Source organism: Cinclus cinclus, chromosome Z, assembly GCF_963662255.1.
Source record: "Cinclus cinclus chromosome Z, bCinCin1.1, whole genome shotgun sequence".
Lineage (NCBI taxonomy): Eukaryota > Metazoa > Chordata > Aves > Passeriformes > Cinclidae > Cinclus > Cinclus cinclus.
In genome coordinates, this window is record NC_085084.1 from 62,649,594 (window position 1) to 62,673,884 (window position 24,291).

The 24,291-nt window shown below is 38.1% G+C and overlaps 2 protein-coding genes across 2 annotated transcripts in view; one reads left to right on the forward strand and one right to left on the reverse strand.

The window, feature by feature from the left end:
- DMGDH (dimethylglycine dehydrogenase) overlaps positions 1-5,164 on the reverse strand; it is a 36,957-nt gene extending 31,793 nt beyond the window's left edge. Inside the window, exons 1-2 of the mRNA XM_062513305.1 lie at positions 5,088-5,164; positions 3,072-3,237 (exon numbers count right to left, since the gene is read on the reverse strand). Coding sequence (XP_062369289.1) covers positions 3,072-3,237; positions 5,088-5,164 — 243 coding nt within the window. The remainder of the gene's footprint in view (positions 1-3,071; positions 3,238-5,087) is intronic.
- A 365-nt stretch (positions 5,165-5,529) lies between these two features.
- Positions 5,530-21,170, forward strand: LOC134056554 (betaine--homocysteine S-methyltransferase 1). The gene is made up of 8 exons (XM_062513377.1): positions 5,530-5,568; positions 9,309-9,441; positions 12,753-12,871; positions 14,781-14,972; positions 15,555-15,702; positions 16,562-16,744; positions 20,268-20,496; positions 20,996-21,170. The coding sequence occupies exons 1-8, from the start codon at positions 5,530-5,532 to the stop codon at positions 21,168-21,170; spliced, it is 1,218 nt and encodes a 405-aa protein (XP_062369361.1).
- Positions 21,171-24,291: the final 3,121 nt, after the last annotated feature.

Here is a 24,291-nt window from a genome sequence, read left to right on the forward strand (position 1 = left end):
GTACACTGATACTGTGGGGAGGGTGTTTAAAGTCTTGCCAAAGTCTAGGTAATAGACATCCACTATATCCCCTTGACTAAGAATTCAATAATTTCATAATAGGCAGCAATCAAATTTGATCTGACATGATTTATTCTTGGCAAATTTATCTTGACTATTCCAAATCACAATTTTTCTCCTTTATGGACCTGGGACTCATTTGATGATTTACTGAAGAACTGAACTAAGGCTAGTTGACCTTTAGCTGCTCTGCTCAGTCCTTCTGCTTTTTAGGAAGTCATACATATGCCCTTTGCCAAATCTCTGGCACCTCCACCAAGTTCAATAGTCTTTCAAATATGATACATCTGTGGCCTTGAAATGAATCAGCAGCATTACTGGATGCAGCCTGCCTGCTCCAACACACGAGCATGTGCCAAATTACTCCAATAATCCCTGATTTGGTCCTCATCCACTGCCAGTAGTTACTCTTCTCCTTTAAATCAGATGCCTGAGAAACCCTGTCAGAGAAAACTGAAGCAAGAAGGCACTGAGACCTTATTAGTACACACTGTGACTCAATTACTCACTTCATTCAGCAACAGTTACTTATTTTTTCAGCCTATTACTATTAACACAGCAGTAGAAGCAGTTCTTGTTGTCTTTCGTTTTCCTTACAAATATTATAGTTGAGGTTTGGCTTCCCTAACATCCCCTTCTCATACCCAAGTAACTTTTCTAAATTGCCTGATTTGCAGTTTTTTTCCTGCTCTATTGCCTGTATACTGTGTTTTTCTCTAGAACTCAGTCATGAATTCACTCTGGCCCAGCTGGCTTCCCAACGTATCTGCATGTTTTCCTGAAATTCAGAGCAAACCATTCTCATAGTTGAAGGAGATCATCTCTTGGCTTTACTCCATTTTTCTAAGAGATTTTGTTATTTTACAGAAACATGAGGTGGGAAAATAATTTAAAGAATAGCCACTTTGCTATGAGAATTGACACAAATATTTTAAAGCATTTTTACAGTTGAAATTTTTAAATGTTTAAGTGTTTCTCTATCAGTTTTGTTCTATTTCAATCAGTTTCAGATTTTATTCTAATGCCATTATTAAATTAGCTTTGTGGAGGAAAATATTATTAACACTATTATATACTAAATTCCCTTTTATTGCAAATGTGACCAAATTCTAGTAAGTTATTATTTGACTTGAGCTGTGCTTTATTGTCAGCAGCAAAATCAATGGCATGTTGCAAGAAATAATAACTCTGCTATACTTTTTCATAACTGGTAATATAAAAATGTGCATATTTGTTGTTCTGTTTTAACAGCACGCATGAAAGCCAAAGTTATCACAGACGTGATAAGTGAAAGTAAGTTTTGGGAGCACCACCAGCAGGAATATGAACTATCTGAAACATAATCCTGATCTCTGGCAGGACTTACTGGATAATGAAAGACTTAAAATGTGACAGAGTGCAGCAACATCTGAACCATATTTTCAACATTTGTGGCCGCAGGCAAAGTGCTACCTGCCATTTCAGATCTTAACAGAATGTGTAATTGTCATCTGTATTTAGTACTGTATCACTGTGAGGAAAACACTGACAAATAAACAGTATCTGGTATAACAAGGAATTCACAGTCATGGTTTTGATTGAAATAACTGTCATCTGTTTCATCTGAAACAGACATCACCAACTTTGTCATCTTCAGATAAAGTCCTCTAATACTGAGTTCAATGAAAACAGGAAATGAAGACAATTAAAAGACAGCATGTAGTTATCTATTTTTACATAGCCCATAACTAGTTATCTTTCTGTGTTAATTGTATCAAATTCCTTCTAACAGGTGTCATGAGGCAGCTCTCTTAATTGAGGTAATGCAGGAATTTTCTCTGCTGAGCTCCAGGTCCCTCCTTACCTTTGAAACTGACACACACTCAGGGCTCCAACGCTGCACTCACTAAGAAGTGTGGGAAGAAGTACTGGAGGAAGGTTACTTTAACACTGTTATGAGCAGTAAATTGGGGTGAGCGAGTCTAACAAGAACAAAGGAAACATTCAGTAGCAACACCATTCATGATTCTGATTCCTGATTGAACTGGGCAATTTTTTGGTGTTTTTTACAAACATTGTTTTGTGTATGCATTGGGCAAATAGAATTCATTCTGTGCCTCACTTCTGTACTTAAGACAAAGTACTCTTTGAGTATTTTGTAGTTATGATTCAGTACACAAGATACCTGACACTTCGTTTCATGTTGCTCTGTTTGCCAAACTGTTGTATGACTGTATCAAAGACATAAAATTACTGAATCTTGTTTCTCCTTACTACATACAGAGTGGTTTTTTATGGAAAAGCAAGTAAAATGGAGTATACTACTTATTCACTACAAGTCAAATTTTTTTAAATTTCATTTTTTACTATTGCTCTCTCAAAAAGCCCCAGAAACACAAAAAACGTGCATAAAGATGAAGCATTGCAGACTTCAGACTTCCTCCTCTGGGAGAAGTATGAGAATACAAATAAAATATAACACATCTGAGTCTTAATTTGTCCTCCTTAATTTGTCCCTGAAAGGTAACTTATTGCATAAATGCACTATTGTATTAACAGAGATTAAAACTTCTGTGTTTCTGTTCTTTTGTGTTGCTGCACACACAGATAATCTCCCAATTTCAGTTACGAATAGTTGGAAATGAATTGGGAAAGCATCTATTACTATATTATTGTGGCAAGCTTTATTTAATTTTGTTACATTATCTAATGCAGATATAGATTCAGAAAATACGTAATTATATAAATGCACATTGTGAACCAGTATGACCATGTGATTAATGTTATTAAAGGACGTGTTTCTACCATGACATTATTACACATATGCCTTTTTAGCTTTTTTCCTTAGAATATAGTCAATACAGGCTTAAAATCTCACAGCATACATTTGTTACCTTTGCTCCTCCAAGATTTTATGTAGTGTCAGCAAATGGCAGGAAATAAAGTGGGGAAATAAAAAGGTAATGAAACTTCCACCACCGTTATATACACAAACTACTGTTAATTTGAGAGATGAACAGAACATTTCTTACTGCATGCCAGGTAGATCCTGCAGTGAGCTCAGATTTTTCAAGCAGAACAACATCCTTCAAGCCAGCTTTAGCCAAGTGATAGGCTAGACTCACACCAACGCAACCACCGCCTATGATCACTGTGTCTGCTCTGTCTTTCCCTAAGGAAGGAGATGAGGCTTCTTTACTAAAAAAGAAAAAAATAATAAATAAATAAAATGAAATTACAAACAGTTAGAAAAAGCAATTGTACTTTCCCCCATCTCTTTTGTTTACAGCTTCAACCATAACACGTGGGATTCTTCTTGGGAGTTTACAAACAAAGCTTAAAACCTAACCTGTTCACTCATATCCACTTTTAAAGTAAATGTTCTTCGAGGGTCATATAGGAAAACAATAATAATAAAATAAAATAAAAAACAACAAAACAAGTTTGCTTCCACTTGCAGCTTTAAAAATTATTTATGCAATGTACCCAATGTATCCAATAGGTAGATCCTATTTCTCAAAAAGAAGCTGATGTCTAACATGACATATCAAAGCCTTACTCTTCCAAAGTGCTGTAGTATGTGCTACAAAATGTCTTTAAAAATATTTACTCAGTAAGGCCCCTTAATAAATTTCTACAACCAATGTCAGTAGGCTACACCAGTGCGCATATTCATGAAGAATGAAGCTTGGTACTTACTTCCATGTTCTGTCTATTTTGACAGAATCTGTGTTCACAGATTCTCAGAATATTCTGAATTGGAAGGTACCCACAATGATCATCAAGTCCAACTTCTAAGTGAATGACCCCATGCAGAGATTGAATTCACAACCCTGATGTTATTTGCACCATGCTATAAACAACTGAGCCATTCCTAGGATTGACATGTTCTACTTTGCTTAAGACAAAACATTATAGAAAGAGGTTTTTGTCAGTGGCCCACACCTTCTGCTCCACACTGTACTTTCATAACTACCTGAGTCCAGCATAAACCAGAACTGCTGCTGTAGGCAACCCTAATCTTCTGTAAGTCAACTGATCCTTCTCTCTAACTGCCTCATCCACAGACAGCCAAGCAGCAAGCCGTATGTGGAAATTTATCACAAATTTTTATGAAGTAATTTTTTTGGGTGTGAGAAAAGGTAGGATATATCATGACAGTAGTAATACAGACTACCGTGAAACCACAGTATCCTTCTCTTCAGGACAGTTAATCTATATTCAGTTTTATCTTTCCTCTCCTCCTACACTTTCAAGTTCTCCAGCAACAGACTTTCTAATGTATAATTTCTATGACTTCCACTCAGAAGTAAAAGCTACTGGTTTTATGTCTTATTAATGGAAATCTTGTAACATTTTAAATGCAATTGCAGAAGGAATATGCACCATGCTTATTCAATAGGTGGTGGCAAATGAAAAGTAAAATAAGCGGGAGCACAGGACACCACAGGTGTAACTGTATTTGGTGCACCACACACATGCATGGGTTCTTTTTTCTGATTACATATTAATTTCTGCAAGTTAACAAGTAAGTAGTCTGTTTAACAGCCAGAGGTGCAACACTCCAGCTCCGCTACTGAATTTTGAAGCAGTGGTAAACGAGCTCAAGCATAAAGACTTTCCAGTTTGCTCTTTTATGCTGTGGATTTGAGATCTCAAGTGCCTTTCAGCTTTTTTCAAACCTTTGCCCAAGAGCCTGGCAAGAATCCGGGGTTCACCTATATATTTGATCGTGCTAGTTAAACCCGACCATTAGTTGCTCATCAGTATGGCCCAGAAGACAACCAGGTCAGCAACGCACCCCGGGCTGGTACCGGCTTTGGCGCAGCAATGCGAGGCGCAGAAGCACCTCCTGGCCTCAGGTGTCCCGGCTGGCAGCCGGAGCTGGCTCCCGTCACCAGCGCCTTTTCTGCGCATCCCAACAGCAGCAGCAGGGGGGCCGCGCCATCGGGCCTTCGGACGGCCACGGCCGCCACCGCGGACCGGCCCCTCTGCCCGCGTCCCCCGCCCGGCCCGGCCCGGCCCGGCCCGGCCCGGCCCGCACTCACCGCCCCTGGGCGCCGAGGGGCCCGGGCCGGCGCGGGGGCCGCAGCCGCCGCAGGACTCCCCGCAGCACCGCGCTCATCCCGCACACGCAGCAGGGATGGAGAGCGCTGGCTCTCCTCCGCGTCCCGTCCCGTCCCGTCCCGTCGCGTCCCGTCCGTGCCCCGCCGAGCCCGGCCCCCCGGAGGAGGCCGCCGGACCGCCCCTTGGCGCAGGGGGCGGCCGAGGGGGGGCAGCCGGGACCTCGGGCCGGGCGGCGGAGCGGCCGAACCAGGGCGCCCCGCGGGGTCAGGGGCCGGGCCGGGCGGGAGTACCGCCCGCGGCGCTGCCCACAGCGTCCCGCCCGCTCCTCGGGCTATAAACGTGCGGCCGGAGAGCCTGCTGAGGTGTGGTTCGTGCCCAGCCGTCGGGTCATAGTCGGGCAGCCAGCATCCCTGGGCGAGGAAGATGCTGCCGATGAGGAAGACCGCGAAACAGGGCAAAAGGGTAAATCTCCCGTCTCCCTCCCTCGCGCAGCCCCGGCCGCCGCTCCGCGCGGGAACCGTGTCCCCGGCCGGGCGGGCGCTGCCTCGGCGGCACAGGGCGGTGCGGAGCAGCAGCCCCGCGCCGGGAGCCGGGCACGGGGCACAGCTCCCGGCCGCCTCTGCCGCCTCCGCGGGGTCGTGTCCGAGGGCTCGCCAGCGGAGCTGCTGCTTGGCTGGCACGACCCGCGACCCTCGCCGTTTAGCCTACCACTAAGGTACTCGGTGTCTCTGCAGGTAAGGCAATCCTGTGAAAACCTAAAATAAAGCCGTAATTATTGTACCTGTTCAGCATCGAGACGTTAAAGGTACTTGGACACCCTTATGAGGCAGATTAATTAGGTTGATTTTAACGCAGTCCCAGCCCACATAATCTTAATTTCTCTGAACATATAATGTGGAGCCACCAGAGTACAAAACCATTTAGTGTAATATTATTTGATACACAAATTAAGCAGGACTTGCAACATGCTGTAAATTAAAATAGTAAATATTTTAAGGATAAACTGGATGAGATTTCTACCTCCGGCACCCTGTCTGCTCTATTTAAAAGGTCCAGACTGCTCACCCCTTGATTAATATGACTGGGTATGACTGGTGCTTATAATATCAACCCAGACTCCTATGTATGCATGGCCACTTCTCCCCCGTGTAGCTAAAGAAATAAGCCAGAATAAAAAGTTATCCAGGCATAGCCATTCAGGCTAGTAAGGCAAAGCTATGAGAAGTATCTAAGTCAAACTCTCTGACATACATCAGGACTGGAACCCTGCACTGCTGCTTGAGAAGGTCAGCAGAATCATGCATTCTGTATTTTGTTTAAAGGACTCTATTACCATTAATAGGGCACATCTTTCTTAGAATGGGTTTAACTCATTTTTATGTGTAGAGCAAAAGAGCAGAAAGATATGGGAAAAAGTCTGTGAGCTGTAGGTCTTACAGGTAGATCAGTTATAAAAGAAGAAGGTATGGGTTATTTGTTCTGCCTTTTATATTTTGGCATATACCACCTAATTTCAACACCTAGCAGAAGGAAACTGTCCTAAATTCCCCCTACAAGCAGTGGACTTCTCTGTAGGGTTCAAGATGTGGGTAGTTGTTTCAAGATTTATTTTCTCTCCAGTGATGAAAAAGTAGTTTATAGATTGACCAAGCAGGCTTTTCACTTACTCAGTACAGTTTCATGCCTAAAGATGGTAGTAGGAATATTTTCGTAGAGGCATTTACACTCATGCTTTCCATTCATAGGTGCACGGACCATGTGGTGCAACTTCGTTCATAGTAGCAAAAATAAAGCAGCAAAATATGGCCCAGAAAAGCCTTAGCCTTTTACACATACTGTTTTTTGTAATTTAACACCAGATTTGTCTCCTACCAGATCACCTGGCAGTACAGTTTTGATCTGGATTAGACATGAATGCACAGCTGTAGATCTCTGAACAAAACAATGTTGATGCTGAACTTTGATTAGCTATATGGTGGTTAAATAGGTAGTATTTTGCACAGTATATAAAATAAATATGGTGTGAAGAGAAGATATCAGACCTGTAGTAAATTTTGCAAAAAGGTTATTTCCATTTGAATCCAGCATGAACTGACAAATTAAGTTTTTATAAAGTATTTTATGCTTTGTATTTATCTCTCCTGCCATTAGATACCCTGGTGCTAGACTTAATAGATCACAATATGTTGAGGTGCCATGGTCTATTCAAACATGGCTTATGTTGATTCTGTGTGACAAAAGTGAAGATTTACATTTCAAAAGGAAACAGAACTGTGAATAAAAACTATTTAATACTAGAAGTGACTTACTAAAATAAAGTTCTGTTCTAGCACATTTAAATACATATGTAATATAGTAATAAATATATTACATAAATATGATGTAATTTTGTGTCTATTATTTAATGTTCAGTTAAAAAGGAACAGCTGAGGCTGCCTTCTTGTTAAAGATTTCTTTTTCCTCTGCATGCCTGTTCTCTGCATATTAAATTTCTGAAGCAGTCTTCATCTACAAAAGGTTCTTTGGCAGAGAGAGGAAGCACAGACTCATGCAGTGAGCTTTTGCTGGCCCCATTTGAGACATTCTATTACAAATGAAAGCTAGTTTACTCCAAGCATAATCTTTACAAAAACCTCCTGACATTTATGCTAAAATTGTTTCTCCCTGGTTCTGTTGAGACAAAAATAAAAAACTTGCACACTTTGTTAAAAAGTCAATATTTGGGCAAGTCCATAGTATGCAATGGAACCTGATGTGGAGATTTGTAGGCCAACACTTGGCAAAACTCTACACAGTGACACTGTACAGACCAGTCCTGTCATTTTGCTGCAATGCCAGTGCCTCAGCCAAAAGTAGGTGATGCTCTCGGCCAGGCTCTTTAGCCCCCAAGGAGCTTTACACTGCTGTGCTTGGTGCTGAAGCTGGCAAACCTGGCACAGTGTTCCTTACTGTTGGAAAGCCATACTCTTGTTCTGCCAAAATGGCAGTGCTGATACGTCATAAGTGTTGGTCTTTGCTGGATATATGGATTGCAATAGTGAAAAGGAAATTGTCAAGAAAGATGATTACTGAAGTCTGAAAGGTAATTGTTAAAAACCCACCCACTCAACATGAAAATCACACTCAACTCTATGTCCATAGGGCTTTTATTTTTCCTACTTCCTCAAACTTCCTCTGTTGAAATGCCAGTGCCATCAAGAAAACCATGGGTGGAATTTTCAGTCTTACCTTTGGTTCATTGTTATCCTGTACCCACTACCTTCATACAGGTAGTCTTCATTCAACCACTTTTTAATACAGATAGAATTATGGATGCCATCCAATAGTAGAAACCAATTCTACTCTAATAGCACTCTAATTCTACTTTTTAGAAATTTTAAACAAGTTAATGAAGTAATGAAAGGAATAAAAATGTAATGTATTTCAGGAGAAATCAATATTTGTTCTCATGTTTTTTAGTTTTACAAAAAACCCCCATAATTGTCACTTTCCTTGTGTTAGCATAGAGCTCAAGGGAGAAGCAAGGTTAATCTTGCATATGGTTCTGTAAGGTTTCTAATTTGGCACTCCAAGACATTTCAGGGCTGTGCAAAGCAAACAGGATTTTCTTCCGTTTTGTAAATCTGGGTGAGCAAGCCCAGGCCTGTGAAAAGACTGTCAGAAACTGCAAGTCAGCTTTCTGAGATGTGTCTTGTTTGGTAGGAAACTTGTTGCAAGATTAATTTCTGTGATGGCTGTTGTGCCGTCTGGTGTCACAAGCTGCTTGTGGTAAGGCTCTGTCAAGGTGGCATTGGAAGCTAGAGAGCAGATAAGCTAATAAAGAGATCAGTGGTACTAGTGTTTTATTTTAAGAAGTTTCTCATGTATTTTACTGGGGAATTTGAGATAATGTATTACTTTCATAAGAACAGAATTGGACCACTGACTTAGAGTCCTGGGAACAATATCTCTGGAATGCAACGTAACTGACTACTGAGAAGTCTTATACATAATGTATGTGTGCATATTAAAGCCTTATGCTGCGAAAGAGCACATCTACTATTCTTTAATTAGAATTTCAGGAAGGAAATTTATTATTTTTTCTTATTGTAGCAAAAATATTTCTGCTAGCTCACAGATATTTATGTCTGCCTTGTAAATATAGAAAATAGCCACCAAATTGAAGAACTGGAATTGTTAACTTGCCCTCGTGCTTTCTCCAGGGTATTCTAGAACGCTTGGATGCCGGAGAAATTGTGATCGGAGATGGGGGATTTGTCTTTGCTCTTGAAAAGAGGGGATATGTAAAAGCTGGGCCTTGGACTCCTGAAGCAACTGTAGAACACCCAGAAGCAGGTCAGTTTTACTGGGAAATTATATTCCTATAGTGAATGTAAACAATGTAATGGATTGCAAAATAATATGTATACAGGAACTCATAGTAGGTTTTTAAATACAAGTGTTCCTTGACAACTGTAGAATTACATTAAGAACAGCCTAACAGCTGCACACCTTACCTTTATTCCTTGCTCCAACATTGGCCGAAAAAGTTTCCTGGGTAAGAATATGAGTAGTGCAGACGTCTACTGATACCTCTTCAGAATGCTTTTCCAGTTTTGAATAACTTGCATCCCAGGGAGTTTTTGATGCAGATGTAGTTATATTTGTGCTTAATAACATTCAGTCATTTCTCTCTCATGGATTTATCCAGTCTGTCCTTGCGCTGATCATTTAAAGCTCGTAATTTAAAATACCTCATGAAAAGGAATTCTATAGTTAACTATCTGTTTTGTTTTCTTCTAGTCATTAATTTATGTTTATAAACTCAAATGTCACTTAGCATCCCTAATTTAGGGTTATGGGCAACTTTAGATAATGCAGATCTCCAGGAAAAGTTTAGGATTGATGACTTAATTTGCTGACTCTCATCTCCCAAAGAGACATTCCATAATCTCTCTATTTCTCTCCATGTCTACATCTATCTGCCCCTGCATGTTCCATCTTACAACTCATAGCACTTTTCCCATGCTCTTTATTTCCCCTTTGCTTGTTATTTTTGCACCTCAAAAGCCCTCGACTCTTTGCACATCTCTTACAGGCTATTTCTAAATCCACCCTTCAGGGCAAATGTATTCATGTCTTTTTGTGCAGTGTGGCTGCTTTCCCTCTATTAGTGCTTTTTTCTCCTGGTCACTCAAGGGTCATGTTACTTTGAAAGCAGAACACAAGGAGCAACTGGCAGAGCCAGCTGGTATCAAAACTATTCAGCTACCAGAACTTCTTGTCTTTATAAGGAAAGGAAAAGGAAGGAAGTTGTGAGAAGGCAGCAAGAAATAAAAGAAAAAAAATTGTTCAAGGCCATTAACTGTATTACAAAAGAGGTTTGCCAGACTGATAATTGTAGAAATAAGGAGATCCAAATTTTTCTTCCGAGACAGATCAGGTATTGCTCTGTAGTGAGCCATATGTATGGGTGCTTATTGCCCCTACCTCCTCCCAGCTTATGTCTGTGTCTTCTATGAAATGTCAAACTCATGATGGATTTAAATGAAAAATTGGTGTTACACATCTGACTCCTAAAATGCATCAAATTATTAATAATGTTTTAGCCTCATATTTGACTGTTATTCCCATTCCTCTATTGCTGGAGGAAACATGCTGGAAGTCATTCAAGTGAACTACAGAGTGGTTTGGGGTTTTGATGTTGCACAGTGCTGCGGGTTTCATAAAAACAACAGTGTATTCAACTGATAAAGTCTATTTGCCTGAGGGTAAATGAGATTCAGGCTGATACTTACACAACTACCATTTCCCTCAAAGTGTATCCCATGTCTCCTATTCACATACCTGGTATTTTGGAGTATGAAGTTCCTTAATCATATGTGTTAGATAATATTTCATTTTCCTACTTATGTCACCATCCATATTGACATAAATCCAGGCATTCTTCTAGGGATGGTTTACTACTGAAATGTCGTAAAGCCATTTGTGAAAATATTTGTAGATTTTTCTTTTCTTATTCATCAATTTCATTCTTATTTCATCAATGCTTCCTCAGTCAGCAGCATAAAAAAATAGAAACATACAGAGACAGCCCTTTTATTTGGGATCAATAGCCTATTGTTATGATGTAGGAAAGAATACTCCCAGCGCTACAATTTTTTGTCTGTTCATAAAGATGTAAAAATGAGATTTGATCCCAGGCATTCAGGCAGATTCCAAGCACTTTTTGAACAGTAGCTCTGCTATAACCCATGCTCCTGGGAGGATTTTTGTAACTGCTGGGCAAAGAAGCACTGTGTTAAATCACCTATATAGTAGGAAAATAAGTGCTTTGTAGTTACCCAGGGTGGCAAATAAAATACTATACTTGGCAGAGAAAAGTAAAGAACGCTACACCAATCCATCGCTGAAAGCAGACATGCTTGTCTGTATGCAGGTTGATTCTAACAACACAAGATGCTGTTTGAGCTTCTCTGGTGTAGAAAGCTGTGTTTGTTGCAGCATATGGGAGTAATTTTATTCTCATGACAAACTTGCATATTTTTTTAGTGACACAAACTGTGTCAGTAGACAATGAGTTGGGTGGAATAAACTAGGACTTCAGGAAAACTTTATTTAAACATCTGCCATAGAAATGGCAGTGTTCTGTGTGTAGGTAATAAATATATTGTGTACAGTATGTAGGGAATTCCTGTAGTTGCTATAAGCTGTTAAGCCTTTAATGCTGTTTTATGTGATCAATAGCATTCTAGTAATTATTGTAATTATTGCAATTATTATTCTCTGGGTATATATATAAAATCACTTGACAGTTCCTGTTCTGTTCCTACTGTGGCAATTGCAGTGTAGTGCTTGCAGCCAGAAAGGCACAACTACCATTACAGAGTCTTTTCCCAAAGTCCTAATGTAGGAAACTTGTCTGTTATAACTAATGGTAACCTTTCCTTTAAAATGAGTGTTGTCTATGTAGTAAAATCATCTTGTGGAGACATGTGGGAAGACTCTCAGCTGTGAGTCACTTTTCTGGAGCAACAAACCTTCTTTTAAGTAAGGATGTATTTAGCAAAACAGAGCTTTGGTTTTTGCTGACTATACTCTTTTAAAGCTTTGTTGGGGAGAAAAGTCAAAAATGCAAAATAGAGGGGGCAATGAAACATTGTATTCTTCTATATAATTATTGTCTTGTTCCTTAATTTGTTGCTATGATACTTTCTTCTGTTTTCTTCTTCATGGTATAGAAGCTAAGAGAAGACAGCTTTTTCATTAAAGAACCTTTTGTCTGGTATTCCTTGTTATGCTTTCATGTTCTTTTGTCAGAAATCTGTTATCCCTTCCTAAATCATTATAAAAAAGCTCTATATCTGGGAGATGTGAAGGACTGCACAAAATATAGAATAGGCAAGGTGACAGGCAAAACTGAATCTACAGCTAAATTATATAGAAATCTTCAGTCATTCTTAGCAGAGAAGAACTAAGGAGAAAATTTTCTACCTCATGTTTTGATGGTGAGAAGAAAGAAATTCTATGTAGACTTGGATACTGCTTCTAATTTCTTATAATGGGTCTTCTAGCAAACGCAATGTCACTTATTTTACAGTAAAAATACATCAATAAACACAGGTTTTGGGGATAACACAGTAGTAACTTTATCTCTTAATTTGCAGTTCGTCAGCTTCACCGAGAATTCCTCAGAGCTGGATCCAATGTTCTGCAGACCTTCACCTTTTATGCCAGTGAGGACAAACTAGAGAACAGGGGCAATTACGTAGCTGAGAAAATAAGTGTGAGTGAAACAGTTCTGTTGCAGATATGAAATAAGTTGATCAATTTCAAAAGGTTTGGCAGAGAGATTATCAAATTTGTCCTAACAGTTTTGGCTATGTTTGAGGGCCAGAGAATGAGATGATGGAATTTCAGAGTTTGAAAAAGCAAAAAAGGCAAGGTGAATTGACAAAAAGCCCCAAACCAAAACAAAAATCAAATGCAAAATAGGGTAAGGGTGAAGAGAGGAAAGAAAATGCCCACACTGTATTTTTTTCTGGGGAGATGGGTTTACTGGAGTTTTGATACAAAGATTATAGGGAGTACTAAATGCACATAGAGCAAAACTAGTGAAAAAACTGAACTGTTTTAACATCCAGAGAAATGACTGAACTGTAAAAATGGTGAAGAATCTTAGAGAATAGTGAGTATCTAATGAGAACAAAATGTTTTTAGAACCACATCTTCATTAAGTAGCAACTAAAATAATCCAAGCTATACGCTGTAGTCAGTATTCCCCTTCTCTTGTGTGAAGGTAATTTGTTGCATCAGCAAAAGTACCATGTCAGTGTTCTCTTACCCCCCTCCACAAAGGAACTGCAGGATGCTGGGTGTGTTTGCTAGACACAGTCCTAAGGTGCAGTGGAATTCCTGGCCAAACATTTATATATAGTTCCTTTGAGACTGGAGAGTATGGCATTGAGTGGTTTCTCTGATCCTGTTCCTTTGGTCCTACTGTACATTTCATCTTCTGCAAATTAGAGAAAATTCTCCAGAACTTAGGGAGGAAGGCATATCTGCATCTGTGAAGATACCCTCAGTCAGAAATTAGAATAATCTGGACACTAGGGAAACACTTGAGGCTTAATTAAGGTCATACCAAAATGTCATATGACAAAATTTATCTGAAATGCTGTACCTTTTACATTTGAAAAATGCAACACTGAAATGTCTGAAGTAGTTCCAGAAACATAGTACCTCTGGAACAAGCCGTGCTTCAATTCTTGCTGGCATGCAAAATTATAAAGGCTGGAGAGCACCTAGTATTGTGATTGCATTACATCAAACCTCTCAAAATTTATTTCCTGCCTGTTCTAGAATCAGGTTCCTCCATGATTTAACTAATTTGTGGTTCCACCTCTCAGAGTACCCAAATATGTACCCTTACACAAGTGCAAATGGAAGACAATCTGTCGAGAACAGCCTTAAAAATCAGCTGGGTTTTTTGAGGCAGGCATGTAAAACTTCAGCTGAGAGAAGACTGTGGATATTTTAAATAATCTGTGCGCTGCAGAGAAACCTGCTATAAACAGATACTTTTTTTTCCTCAGTTTAACCTCCTTTTGAAATGCTGTTCTGCTCATCCCAATTTAGATATAGAAGGAATATGACTTTCCGTCTAGATGATTAATTAACAATATTTTTCCCTTTATTTAAATAAATAACCCTGTATGAATATTACATTGGGAGAGGGGGGGTGTTAATTATCAGAACACTAAAATACATTTTAAAAAAGAGAATTTAAAAATCTCATATATTTGGTATTTCATCCACAAATCTCAGAACGAAAGCATATGCTTAGATGTAACTAACTCATTTTCTAAGAGGCAAAGAAAATTCCATTTCACACCAAATTCTTACTTTTTATAGGCTATTTTTGTAAGATCTATTAAATGTAATGTATTTTGTAGTATTTGATAATATGATAACTTAGAGAAGTCAAGAAATTAGTTTCCTAATGATTGTTACTGTTTAAATCTTCCTAATCAATATTACTTAAAATCCATTTTATTTTAATTACATTTAGTTTAAATTTAAAAAAAAATATGAAAAGGCCATTATGAGTTTTGACTATTTTTGTCCTTCTAGGGTATTGAAATTACATGCATACCTCTGGTAAGATAAAACTAACATAATCTATATTCACACAGTGCCAAAAAGTAAATGAAGCTGCTTGTGACATTGCAAGAGAAGTGGCTAATGAAGGTGATGCTTTAGTGGCTGGAGGAGTCAGTCAAACACCATCTTACTTAAGCTGCAAGGATAAAACAGAGGTTAAAGCAGCCTTTCAAAAGCAACTGGAAGTCTTTATGAAGAAGAATGTGGACTTCCTAATTGCAGAGGTAAATCTGTAAAAAAAGTACATGCCTTCAACTGGCACAGTGTTAACATCTAGGATGTCTAGTCTGCTTTAGGGAGTATGACTACATGTTGCTACCTCCTTTAAAATTTTCTGCTGTGCTTTTATCCCAGTAGTATCAGATATTTTCATAAATGCCCACCAGCATCTGCAGGTGTTCTAGAACAGGACCTTGAAATTTCAATTCCTACCTCAGTCAAATAAAATTCTGTACTGCTAGAAAGAGAAAATGTTGATGGGATTTTGACTAATCCCTATTTCTTCTAGTATATGGAAAGCAACCTAAAATTACTTTTCTAGTTGACAATAGTTCTTGGGTTAATCCTTGATTAACTTCCCATATGGGCATTCTTATTCTGAAACCAAAGTATTATTTTCAATTGATTTTTTACTCACTTTTAAAAGTCTTTTTTTAACTGTGTGGCCAATACACTCAATTGAATTATGTTATTATAAACAAAAAAAATAATCAAAGCATTGTATTGATGGTGCATTTGGGGTCTGGATTAATATTTTTATATTTCACTGCTGAAAAACAGAATAGCCAAGTTTTAATTTCTTTCAGTATTTTGAACATGTTGAAGAGGCTGTCTGGGCAGTTGAAGTTCTAAAAGAATCTGGAAAGCCAGTTGCAGCTACAATGTGCATTGGCCCAGAAGGAGACATGCATGGAGTGCCCCCTGGACAATGTGCTGTCCAGCTGGTAAAGGCTGGTAAGAATCTGTTGTAATGCACCCTTTTAAAGTGTGGAACAAAGTAAAGTCCCTAATTATTTGCATAAATAGATGTGTATCTCAAGTAGGTAGCTTCCCAGTTACATCTGATAAGAGTTTTGACTCTGTAGAAAAGTTTTTATATGAACTTTACTAAAGAGTCTTGTAAAAACATATGGAAATGCAGCTATGAAGTCTTTGATAATCCATACAAAATGGGTGAGAACAATAGCAGATACTGAACACAGCAAAATCCTAAACCTATTCAAATTTCATTGCAGACCCATCCCCAAATTCTAGAACCATAAGCACAAAGCCACTTTTTGATTCTCTGTTCTTGTTTTTGCACACAGTTCAAGCTCAAGATGAGAGAATTAAGAGGATGAAAAAGTAATAATTTTGCCTATCAAAGGCTGTTTTCTACAGGACAGGGGGAAGGGAAGAAGAAATTAATCAGGGGAATTATGAGTGAAGACACACAGGTTTATGTATCTATTCTGAACTGCTCTTTTCCTTTCAAGTTACAGCTGAAATCCAAAAGTAGAACTTGTGTTAGGAGCCTGCTACCTGTTTGCATGTGTGGCTCTATGTGATCAGACTTCACCGATTAAGCCCTGTAAGAAAAAAACATCTGTAGGATGGTAGAAGATGTGATTCATCATTAGAAAGGTGAAGAGGAGTGCAGCTGAGATATAAATGGCGTGATCAAGCTCAGGAGAGTTGTGCCTGGCTCTAGCACAGCTGACTTGTTTTCATAACATTGATATAAAGATGGACAGCACTGCTTCTAGAGTGCTGAGGAATTTCCATCTCTCACTTCATGGAGAGTTGTGACTTGAAGTTATTTTCCTCCTCCTAGGTGCTTCTATAGTTGGAGTCAACTGCCATTTTGATCCAGAAACTTCCATCGAAACTGTGAGGCTGATGAAAGAGGGTTTGCAGGCTGCTAAACTGAAAGCCCACCTAATGTGCCAGCCACTTGCTTTCCATACACCTGACTGTGGAAAGCAGGGGTTTATTGATCTTCCTGAATTTCCCTTTGGTAAGACAAGGGTATCTTTTTTGTTGGTGGTGTTTGGTTGGTTTTATTTAATGGGCTGTTCCTGGAAATTTTTTTTTTTTTTTTTTTTGCCCCCAGCTTTTAGTACACCTGAAGCTGCAAGGTGTCCTTTTATTCAATAGATGAGTCCTAATTATCCTGTATGTCATTTTCCACACAGATCAAAATGTAATACTGAAGTAAAGATCATCCACATAGTGAGAACACTTCAGTGGTATCACAGCATGTGACTCAATGTGTAATTATGATGAAAATAGTTAAAATGCCACAATCTAAATTAATTTTAGAAGTGTTCTTCCTCATGCTATAGAACAGGACAGCTGTAAAAAGTCCAAAGAGCATTAAAATACCCCCATTTCTCCAGATTGTGACATCTATCCCACAAGGGCTACGTGCTTAAGGATTTAATGTTCAATGCAGTACAACGAATATAGGAGCATTATTATTGCACTCATTATAAGTGTGACATTAGAGAGACACCAGAAAGGGGACTTTAATATTGCTAACAAATTAGGAGTTTGGAGAAATCTGTAACATGTATGCTCAGGAGAAACTCTACAAGACTGAAAGATTCAGCCATTTAATGTTTATATAAGGCTTGTGTATTTAGGACTTATTTTCACGTGAGTAAAGGGACCCTTTAACATAAGAGCAAAATCAGCTTAAACATTTTAAGGCTGATTAGAAAATTCTTTCATTTTCAGATGCCATACACCCTTCTTTTCAAGATCAGAATAAATGGTATTAAAACATTCACAATTTGAATTTGCAGCAAAAAAAATTGAGAATATCCTTTCAATTCCTCTCTTTACATAAATGAAGGAAAGAAAATAAGCATAAGCCTGAGGCATTCATTAAATGGTAATAACATGTCTGAGTCCTGAAAATATCTAAGATGTTTAAAAGTATTCGGAACTCATTTATCCTATTCTTTCCTTCATATAGTTCCTCTGATTGCAAGCAGGAAAAAAAGTCAAACAGATGCAGTAAGCAATCTAGTGAATGGAAGGATTCACTCTGGTTTGTTATGCTTCTTGGCTTGTGTGCTATAAGAAATCTGTATGACATCTCAGCGTTTAGAATTTCCATTAATAATTAATTGGTGAAGACTGGCTCCGTGAGTGTTTTCAAAACCCAGGAGTAGCAATTGATTGCTTGCCAGCAGAGAATCTGTCTAGTAAATCACTGTTAAACTACCAAATTACCTGGTTTTCATGAAGGCAATAACAGAGAGGTATTTCGATATCTGAATCTGTGATCATGATATCATAAACTCTTTACAGGGCAACAAGATCTAAGTTTCTTGGAAAGAATTAGGTATGTTGTATGATAGACTCCAGCAATTAGATGTCAGAATTATTTACTTTTCTGTAGAACTTTCTCCATTTTTCTGTGTTTCCTCTTCTGTGTTACTGCAATTCCTATGAAATGTCACCAGTTAAAAAAGGACAATGTTTATGGTCACTGAAAGCATACCAAATTATCTCAAGGCTACTGACAGGACAAATCTAGGAGCCCATTACAGTTATTCTCAAGAACTGTTAAATTAGAGATATTTACTTCTGAATAAAGCCAAGAAAAGTATTGCATTGGCAGACATGGAATAATAATATGTTAGTCCATTTTGGGAAGGAGTCTCTCCACTTTAGAGACAAGGTTATTGTGTAGGACATTATCAAATGCTTTGTGGAAGTCCTGGAAGGTGACATTCATCACTCTTCCCTTCTCCACCAATGCTGAACACCGTCATCGGAGGCCACCAAATTTGTAAGCACGATTTACCCTCATTAAAGCTGTCACTAATCACATCCTTATTTTCCATGTGCTTTTGTACAGCTTCCAGGGGATTTGATCCAAGTTTTTTCTGGCCATTGTAAGACTGACTGGTCTGTATTTCTCTGGCTTTTCCTTTTTTGCATTTTTAAAAGTGTGGGTTATGTTTCCCCTTCTCCAGTTGCTAGGAACTTTACTGCACGGTCTCAGGTTTTCAAATATTATGGACAGTGTCTTAGCCACTTCAGCTGCCATTAGATGAATTCATCTCATCAAGTCGAATGGATTGTGACAGGGTGATGAAGAAGACAGGGAAACAAACTATACTGTTCCCCTGAATTTTAATTGCTTATACAGGTGTGAGTTGAGTGCACAATGATGCATTCTTACTGTTGACCATTTGTATAAACTTTGCATTAGCTTTTAAATGATATGTGAAAGAAAAGGAAAAAATGCATTTGTGCTTCTGATGCTTTCTATCATATCTGCAGCACTGTAAAAAAGATTGTTTTTATTTTAACAGCTTTCTAAAATGCTTAATATAAGCTTTCCATGCAATACTAGTCCACCTACTTTTCCTTTGTCCCATGTTTCCTTCTGAGACCAATAATTTTCGTGTAAGAATATTTGTCTTCCTTATGCTTTTCAATTTGTGAACCTGATTCTTAAGTACACAATGAACTTAGAGTATATCTGCTTTGCATATCAACTTCTTGCATGTTAAGCGTTTTTGGGACAGGACATAGGGACATTCTTCAGTCCTCCCTCTCCTTTGTGTTGCTGGAGCCTTACTACCTCAACCACAGCTCCTTTGCCCAGCAGTGTTCAGTGCACAGACATGATGCTGCACTTCCCTGATAACCATGATGGTTCACATCCTGCAGATGTGCATGTGCATTAAGAAGTGGGAGAATTTTTATTCTTTTATTTCTGTATTTGTATTTCTTAAGAGTTTCTTCTCCAGTCCCCATTCTTTTCTTTAGAGTTATGCCACTCTTGTGCCTCTAGCTCCTTGAGCTGTGTTTTTTCTTCCTCATTTCACTTTTTACTCCTTTGCCTTCACAAGCCTACTCTCTCAGCTCTTGTTATTCCATCACAATGCTCAACACAATTTGCAACAGAGTGAAGGGTTCAAAATAAAGATGGCATTCTAACTCACCTACACACAGAGCCTCCCTGCTGCTCATGACTGGGATTATAACTAAGGGGTGGGCTAAGCAGTAACTACAGATCCCTACTGAAACAACTGGCTGCCAGTATCTGATTGTGGAAAAAAGTTTAATAAGCATTTCTGAGGAATGATGAGTAGGATTATTCCTATGCCAGTAGGCTGATACCTCCTCTTTTCACAGATTGGTGTGTAGTAATCACTTTTCCTAGGAATTCATTGCTTATTAGGAAATATAGCCATAACATTGAAAGTATTCTGATTCTTCAGCTAAGAGCTCTGCAGAATGGGCAACATGATCAGCCTCAGAAGGTACTAGGTGCTGTTTTGCAAGGCCAAAAAATGCTACAAGCACAGGTCAGCAGAGCACTGAAAGCTAACAGAATCTGAAAGGTAGCCTTCTGAAAGTTTCAGTCATTGATTCTAGGTCAGACAATTTGAACATGTACATGTATAACCACTTTTGCAAACAGATACAAATGTTTCAACAACATGATTTCTCACCAAAAAAAAAAAAGGATAAAAATTGAATGCTGGAAGCTTAAGATACAAATGTCTTTGCAGGTCTGGAGCCAAGAATTGCCACCAGATGGGACATTCAAAAATATGCAAGAAAGGCCTATGACTTAGGAATTCGTTTCATTGGAGGCTGCTGTGGATTTGAGCCATATCATATCCGAGCAATAGCTGAGGAGTTGGCTCCTGAAAGAGGATTTTTGCCAGAAGCTTCTGAGAAACATGGTAGCTGGGGTGATAACCTGAGCATGCATACCAAACCCTGGGTCAGAGCAAGGTGTGTATATCTGACCTGGAAACCAACACACCTTCTGAAAAGGCTTACATTGCTCCACAGAGCATGCAGGCTTAGCTGATATGAGCATCTAAATATCACTGTAAACTGTAAATTCTATGTTTAGAATTATGTATTTTATGTCTGATAATTTCAAAGAATTAAAGCTGACCTAGGAGCAGGGAAGGGGGTGAACAAGAAGTAGAGGAGCTCCTGTGAATGTTATTCATGACAATGAAAAGGAAAAAATGACCAAATATTGTAACTAAGCTCCTAATAGTGGCTTGCTTACAGTATTCCTTTCAAAGGTGGAAAGATACTTTAAAATATGCTTTTAAAGCATGTAGCATTTAGTTGCATATTTTCATTCACACTTCTATATCTAAATATAACATCAATCTTTACAAGTTAGATTACCCTTTGCAATTGTCCTTTAAGCCACATTTCCCTCAATCTTATGAGGTGCTGGAAAAAAGCCCTGATTTTCTTTTTCTTTATTTAGGGCAAGAAAAGAATACTGGGAGAATCTGAAGCCTGCTTCAGGCAGGCCATATTGTCCTTGCATGTCAAAGCCAGATGGCTGGGGAGTGACCAAAGGAGCCAAGGAGCTGATGCAACAGAAAGAAGCAACAACTGAACAACAGCTGAAGGAGCTCTTCCAGAAAAAGAAGTTCTAATTCACTGCAGTTGTGTAAATCTTAAAATGATTTATCTAGAGACCATATCATGCTTCAGAAGAAAATCTGTGAAGATGAGTTGATTTATCAGTTAAAATGTAATGAAAGAAACAAAATGCAGAAAAAATGTGATTACGTAGTAAATATGTCTAACTTTGATAATAAAATCCTTCTCTGGACAAATAGTTTAGAGAATATACAGTCAAAATTAATTTTGTATTCTCATAATAACTGAGCTTCTGTTAGCTGGGTGCCATGAATTGGGTAGACACAGAAGTACCTAGAAAGTAATAATTGGCTCAACTCACCTGTGAAAAAAGAAAAAGCCATTTATAAATACAGTGGCAATGGACTTCAAGTCTGTTTTCAGTTTGGTATCATAGGAGCTTCCTCAGACCTCAAAATTTATTGAGAACTAGTGCAGGAGCACAAAAACTGCCAATTATTTGTCATTTTCATGGTCAAGAGAATAAAAGTAAACTGAAAACTGTATCATATAATTGTAATCAAAACCTAAGGAAAATAAGATCTTGCAGGAATTTCTTATATGCAGAGAGCTTTTAGAATAGAAAAAGGGCAGGAAGGTAACTCAGTTTTTGTCTTAAAATACTATGTACACAAGATTTAGTCTTCTGGGGACTAAAATGCTTAAGAAACTGCAATCTTAAAAAAGGTCAAATAAATTAAAAATAGTATCATTAAATAGTATTGTATTATCTTCACACTTTAAATTGTAAGACCTCAAAAAGAATATTGTATCTCCAGTAAAAAACTAATTTTTAAATGATGCAGCTAATTTCTGGAAATTTCACTTTAATTAATGGTTATCTTAAAACAGCAAAACCCCTACAGGTGTCTAAGATACAGCTCCTATTTAGAAGAGTAGTACAACATGCCTTTTTTTTAAGGTGATTGATTCACTCTACTATCTCAGTTTTAACAAATTAAAAACTCTGTTAGGAAATAGATCAGTCAATTTAAGTTAAGAAGGCCCATAGAATTTGTACACTGATTTGTTGAGAAGGTTTTCATAGGAAGGTTACCATTATGTTTGGATCTTGTAAAGGACACATTTCCATCATTTATTTTTGTGAAGTACCATACAATTTCAATTTAGAATGAATTTCCACCCATCCTACATTGAGGCTACTACCTTTATGAAAATCTCATTCTCACAGTTAGTGTTGAAAACTTTAGTTAATCTACTTTTTAGGTATATGCTTATTTTCTTATTTCTATCCATGCTGGTATTCTGCAGTTTGAGAAATACACATGCAACACTTTAATGAAAAAATTCAGGTATGCTTTTGAGGCTGTTAGTGGCAGACAGGTTTAAGCTTCCCTTCCCCAGGCTTAAAACATATCAAAATACTTACTAGATAGAAATTTTTCCCGAGAGCCAAAAGCAGACAAATCAAGAAATATTAGATATATTAAAATTAGATATTTTCAAATGCAGATTATTTGCAAAGTGACCATGTACATATATATACCTTATAGGCATTATAAACTCCTTTCCTTCCTAAATACTTCTCAATGTTACCTGTGCAGAGAGTGGAATATTGCAAAATCTAAAATAGGAATGCCAGATCTTCAATCACCACCAAAATGCATGTAGCATTAAGGACATGTGCATGATTAGATGGCTTAAAACAAAGGCTACAACCAGTACAGAAGTGTTTTGAACAATCATTACCTCTTTAGAGACTTCTTGTGGCATAGAATGCTGCTTGATCATCATACACTAACTATATATGTAGCTGGATAGATATTTTGGAAACTGTCATTACATGCAAAAATTTGTATTGAAATGAATGACTTCACAACACAATACTAAAGGACCTGGTATTTATGAAGATATGATTTTGAATTTTTGATACCCAGTTTGAAAAGGATGAATTTTAGCATATTATGATGAGAAATACTTAAAGGCCATCTGAAGACATGGACAATGAGACCTGGCCCAAGAGTGGGGTAAAACAAACATTCCCTGTTTTATTCATATCACAGACTGGGCTTACAAAGGAATTTCCAGTGGGATGGAAACAGCTTCATGGTACTTTACTGATCACTAAAAAACCCCAACCTATCAAAAAAGCCCAGCCTCCACCAAAAAAAACCAGCAGCCCCTGCCTCAAAAACAGCCCCAAACCCCCCCAAAAAACAGCAAAGCCAACCAAGTTACAAAGCTTTTTTTGCCCCATTTCTTTTTCTGTAACATCTTGGGCATAACTGTTAGATTTCCATATGTTTCTAATGGTTAATTACATGGGTTGTTAAGGAAATAAGACAGGCCAATGGCACAGTCCTATGAAATTTTTTTCCTTGGAAAGCATGTCTGAAGACTTAAATAGGAAGTGAAAGGGGCTTTATCAGGCTAGCTCCTGTATTTGGTACCCTAAGGACCATTTATTTGTAGGATAAGGTCCTTGCTTAACCTGTTTGGAAATAAATCTAATGATGTAGCTTCCATGACAATTCCAGGTTAGTTTAATGTCTACAATCACAGAAACACAAAATACTTGGAGTTGGAAGGGATCCACAAAAATCATGTCTGGTTACTTCAGTCTTAAAATTTTCCTAATTTGAATATTCCTTTATGGAATTTATTCTTTCTTTATAATTTTTATTGGTTTTCTCCATTATTTCTTTGCAGCTCATTAGAGGCATGAAGACGTGAAGAATTTCTTCATTTGCTAAAATCTGTTATACACTTCAAGGTTTACATACATTCCTTGTTTCTCTCTCAATCAAACAGATTCCGTTCATTCATTCTTCCCTCTGAATCTGTGATTCATCATATACCCAGAAATCACGTCCATCAGATCTCTATCCAGAGTGTCCTATGTTTTTGTACCTGTGAGCAGAAGTGAAGTGATCTGAACCTCAGTAGTTCAGATCCAGAAGTGGAAATCTAAAGTCTTTAACTTTCCTAAAATATAAAGAATGAATCTTACTTATGACACTGAATGTCAGACAAGAGGCACCTGAACAAACCATAAACTTCAGAAACTACTAGCTATCTGCACTACACATGCGGAAATGGCTACATATTTCGTCAGCTCTGAAGTTTCCAAGAATTTAATGCAAAAAAAAGACCTAAAAACCTGATGGTTTTGTT

What these genes read in the sequence shown, in the direction of transcription:
- LOC134056554 (XM_062513377.1), top strand. Translation starts at nt 5,530, where the DNA reads ATGCTGCCGATGAGGAAGACCGCGAAACAGGGCAAAAGG. An exon ending in ACGTAGCTGAGAAAATAAGT is followed by an intron (nt 12,872 to 14,780) that starts GTGAGTGAAACA and finishes ATATTCACACAG; the next exon opens with TGCCAAAAAGTAAATGAAGC. An exon ending in AAACCCTGGGTCAGAGCAAG is followed by an intron (nt 20,497 to 20,995) that starts GTGTGTATATCT and finishes TTCTTTATTTAG; the next exon opens with GGCAAGAAAAGAATACTGGG.